Source organism: Salvelinus namaycush, chromosome 29, assembly GCF_016432855.1.
Source record: "Salvelinus namaycush isolate Seneca chromosome 29, SaNama_1.0, whole genome shotgun sequence".
Classification (NCBI taxonomy): Eukaryota; Metazoa; Chordata; class Actinopteri; order Salmoniformes; family Salmonidae; genus Salvelinus; species Salvelinus namaycush.
The window spans coordinates 26297295-26301890 of record NC_052335.1 but is presented as its reverse complement, the minus strand read 5'-3'; the positions used below and the strand labels follow the sequence as shown (position 1 = coordinate 26301890).

General features: G+C 40.0%; 1 protein-coding gene across 1 annotated transcript; it reads right to left on the bottom strand.

Annotated features, from left to right (window-relative positions):
• Positions 1-214: 214 nt before the first annotated feature.
• On the bottom strand, positions 215-1321 carry LOC120024227 (5-hydroxytryptamine receptor 1B-like). The gene has a single exon (XM_038968422.1). The coding sequence runs from the start codon at positions 1319-1321 to the stop codon at positions 215-217; it is 1107 nt and encodes a 368-aa protein (XP_038824350.1).
• Positions 1322-4596: the final 3275 nt, after the last annotated feature.

Sequence of the window (4596 nt, the reverse complement as noted above, 5' to 3'; positions counted from 1 at the left end):
CAGGCCATGTACTGTATGACTATGAAGGCTATAATGTAATTAAAATAATAATGTTGCTAGGCGTTTCGAAAGCATGCAAGATACAATACTGCACATGTTTACTGGTTGATAATGACTGAGAGTTAACATGTTGCAATTATTGGCGAGGTGCAGTTTGACATAGCTGAACAAAATGTAATGGTATTGGCAGCCTTTTATGTCTGGTAGCCTATTTTCAGGACCTGCAATATCTGAAGCGTATTAGTTTGTGGAAAGCCTTTTTGAAATCCTCATTGGACATGGTGTATATGATGGGGTTTATTAAAGAGTTAAGGTAACCCAACCAAGTAAATATGTCAAATAATTCTGGATAGAGACATGACGCACAGACTGAAACCACTAAGGTGTAAATGAAAAACGGTAGCCAACATATGATGTAAGCTCCGAGAATGATCCCTAAAGTTTTAGTCGCCTTTCTTTCCCTGGCAGCTGAGATCCTCTTCTTCTCCAGGAGCGCGTCGGATACAGTGACTTTCACATAGTTCACATTGGCAGGTGAGCTATTAGCTTCACAAGAAGAGATTTCGTTCGTCCCGTAATTTAGAGAGACGGTGGATGCTACAGAGTTTGTACCTGGCGAGTTTGTTATCAAATGGGCAGAGGTGAGTCTTTTCCCCGGTTTATTATTAGACGACTGTTTCAAGATCCTCTTTCGGGCTTCCACATAGATCCTACCGTAAAGGGCTATGAGTAACAACGTGGGAATATAGAAGGCTCCAAAAGTGGAATAAATTGTGTAGAAAATGTGATCAGTGTTCACATTGCAAGTGGTAACTTCCTCCGCTTTCACCTGACGCCAGAAGAAGGGCGGCAGTGAGATGGAGATGGCAATCACCCAGGCAGTGGCGATCATCCCCGCCGCGCGCGCTGATGTGCGCTTCTTGGTGTACTCAACCGCGTCTGTTATTGCCCAGTAACGGTCCAGCGCAATTATGCACAGATGAAGAATGGATGCGGTACAACACGTTATGTCTGAAGACAACCATATGTCGCACATAACTTGGCCCAAAGTCCATGTTTGACTCACCGTGTATAGCGCGCTGATTGGCATCACCAATACCGACACCAGAAGGTCTGTCAGGGCGAGCGATGCTATCAGAAAGTTTGCAGGCGTATGCAGTTTTCTGGATTGATAAATAGTAGCAATAACAAATGCATTTGATAATGTTGTTGCAAAAGTTATTAGGGATAATGTAACTGCTAAACCAGCTTGAAAAGTCAAACTATCCTTCTCCTCCTCTCCTCGTGTCGTTAAATTGACATTGGTATCATTGGTTGACATATTCCAGAACTCTCCATAAATAAAAGACATTGGCTTCAACTGACTGACGCGCTCCATTCCTCGACACTTTTTTGACAGATGTCATCGAGCTTTGAAGAAAACCCTTAAAAAAGGGAGCACTAGGACTGCTTAACCAACGTAAACGTTGCATTTCTTTTCATCTTTTCCAGGTTAAACGCAGCTCAATCCCCATCGGTGTCCATCAGTGGCACGTTGATTATCCAACAACCACAGGGAGAAAATGTGAACCCTTCTTCTTGAAATATCCTTATTGTCTTGACTTCCCATTTATTTACTTTATTGTTGGTTGTATATTCAGATTTTCAATTAAATGTAAATATGAGAAGAGCAATTCCATTATATCCAATACTGATTGTCGTTAGTTTGCACAATTAAACAATTAAACGAATTATGTATCACAGTATCAATAATCAAAAGGAAAGATAATGATCTATAGTAGTTTGTGATCTATATTCGTTGTTCTTTGAGTCTGTTCATCTGCTCTCCAAGGCACTGTGTTGGATCTGCTGCGCTTCAGAAGTTGGGCGCGGGCGAGGCTTCACACTTGGTTTTATAGAGAACGCTCGCGCTGTCAGAACCCTACAGATATCATCGATCGCACTCCCCCCCCCCCCCCCCCCCCCCCCACTCTCTCCCTCTCTCTCTCTCCAGGCTGAGCAAGTGGTTTCATCCACCAGGTCTTAATGCCCTTGGGTTTAGTATACATCATAGCAAGAAAAACTATATGACATGCAGATATTGTTATGGTAGGATATCTGCAATAGGCCTAACTAAGATCTTCAAAAATTAAACCTACATTTACAATGCACTCGGCCACATAGCATTGGGATACAGTCCAACGCCAGCAAACTGTCAATCAGAACCTTGGATAGCTCCACTCCGGGAGTCCACAGACAGCTCCTCTTGAACGTTTCTTAGGTCATTCGTTTAACAGGGAAAGTCACGATTTGTGATTATTCTGCTTATTATGTTGTTGGTGATATTATTATAGTGTATTTAGATTATGCGATACTGGTTGTGCTCTGTTCTCTCAAGAAATCAAACATACAGACGTTGCAGGCTGTATAAATGAATGCCAATGTGGCAACCTCTCTGCACTATAGCCTACTGCTTTAGGCCTTTAGGGAGCCACTGGACAAATGATTACAGTGCTCCAGTCAGACCTGCAGGGCTCCAAAGTTCATGCTGTAGGTGCAGGCCTATGTATATGCTGAATCAATTTAAAACCACAATGGCATAGCCCAGAGATGATCAATTAGATTCAGCTGCCTGTCTTTTTGTATGGCATATATAGCCTGTCTTTTTGTATCTCCACATGTTGAAAATTGAGAGTTGAGGCTGAGATGGGTTTTGTGAACTTCGTGATTAACTTTGTAAATTATTAATATGTTGGTGCAAATATAAAGGGAAGCCAATCTCTTATTAACGTTCAAATTAGTTACATCCTCACAATCCCTCAAGTCACTCTATCATAGAGGAAATCAATTGTGCACTGCATACTGAACATTTTTTGGTTCCCTTTCGAGTAAAGAAGTTGAAGCCAATAAGTCTCTATAGCCTATCATTTGGAGATTTTATGTCTAGCTCCATTTTCTGCCTTCACTCTTCTTAAACTTCACTTTTAGGTGGGGCATTATGAATCGTTATTAGGCAGTCATTTTCAATCAAATTTGATTTTGTGTTCATTCTATTTCCCCACCCAGGTGTTGCACAGAGTCAAGCTTTAGAGAATAGATAATAATCATCATCATCTGTTTGTGTGAGAAATGAGGTCAAGCAGTTTCTTATTGGATTTCCATTGACAGACACACTTTCTGCAATCTTGTGGAATTTGCATCAGCATCAGGGAGGCGAGCTTAAATGCTCATCATGACCCATTGGCCAAAAACTGGTTGAATCAACGTTTCCAAGTAATTTCAACAAAATAACGCAATGTGGTGAAGTTGAATCAATGTGGAAACCTGATTGGATATGCAAAAAGTCATCAAATTAAGGGAATTTTGCATTTTTTCACACAACCTTTAACCTAAATCTAATGACATGGTGAAATTGTTTGTTGATTTCACATTGAATTCACGTTAGTTGACAACTCAACCAAATATAAATCAGAAGTGGACATTGAACTGACGTCTGTGTCCCCAGTGGGGATTGACCTAGTAGATTATCACCAACATCTTCACAAATGGAACTAATAGGCATAATCATGTCAATGTGTAAACCTATTAAATGTAATCAATAGAGGATGTCAATCATAACTAGCCTATTTATTGAACGTAGATTGGATGCTAGAAACATGACCGTTCTGAAAATCGTTTTTTTATGAAGAGAATCCTGAATATCATGGGCTAATTCATGTTGTCAAATCAATTCGTTTCTTTAATCAGATCAATTTAGACTCAAATACATTTTATGACTGGGACACAACTTCTCCCCACTCTCTGTTGTAACTGAGAAGGCCTTCTTTGATCAGTGGTTTACTATGTTAAAGTTTTTGACTGTAGGTCTATCTGACGCTGGCCAAGGTCTTGTTCCATCATGGCTGGTATGACAGTGACAGTGTCCTTGCTGCTTTCCTTTGTCACACCTTTGTCACTGTGAGTCAAGAGATGGCCTTGAGAATAGCAGGGGGAAGAAGGAGTACTCAGGGTGGTGCAGCACCCCCTGAAAATCAGATTTGAGTTATTTATTAAAAAACAACATTTCACAAAAGTAGTGCACTGAGCCTTTACTAGTCCTGTATTAGAAGATCGATATAGCCTTCTGTAGCACAGACCCAAAAAATGTACAGCGCCCAAATACATCTCGTTTTTTTGCAGAAATCGTGCATGCATTGGAATGCAATGCTGGTGCAGTAAAATAATCCAGTGCAGATTAATGAATTACAGTGTAGGCTAATCCAAGTGTAGGCTATGACACAATGTATATACAGTGTATTCCGAAAGTATTCAGACCGCTTGACTTTTTCCACATTTTGTTACATTACAGCCTTATTCAAAAATTGATTAAATAAACAAAATCCTCATCAATCTACACACAATACCCCATAATAATGAAGTGAAAACAGACTTTTATACATTTTTGCAAAGTTATTAAAAATAAAAAACAGAAATACCTTATTTACATGAGTATTCAGACCCTTTGCTATGAGACTCAAAATTGAGCTCAGGTGCATCCTGTTTCCATTGATCATCCTTGAGACATTTCTACAACTTGATTGGAGTCCACCTGTGGTAAATTCAATTGATTGGACATTA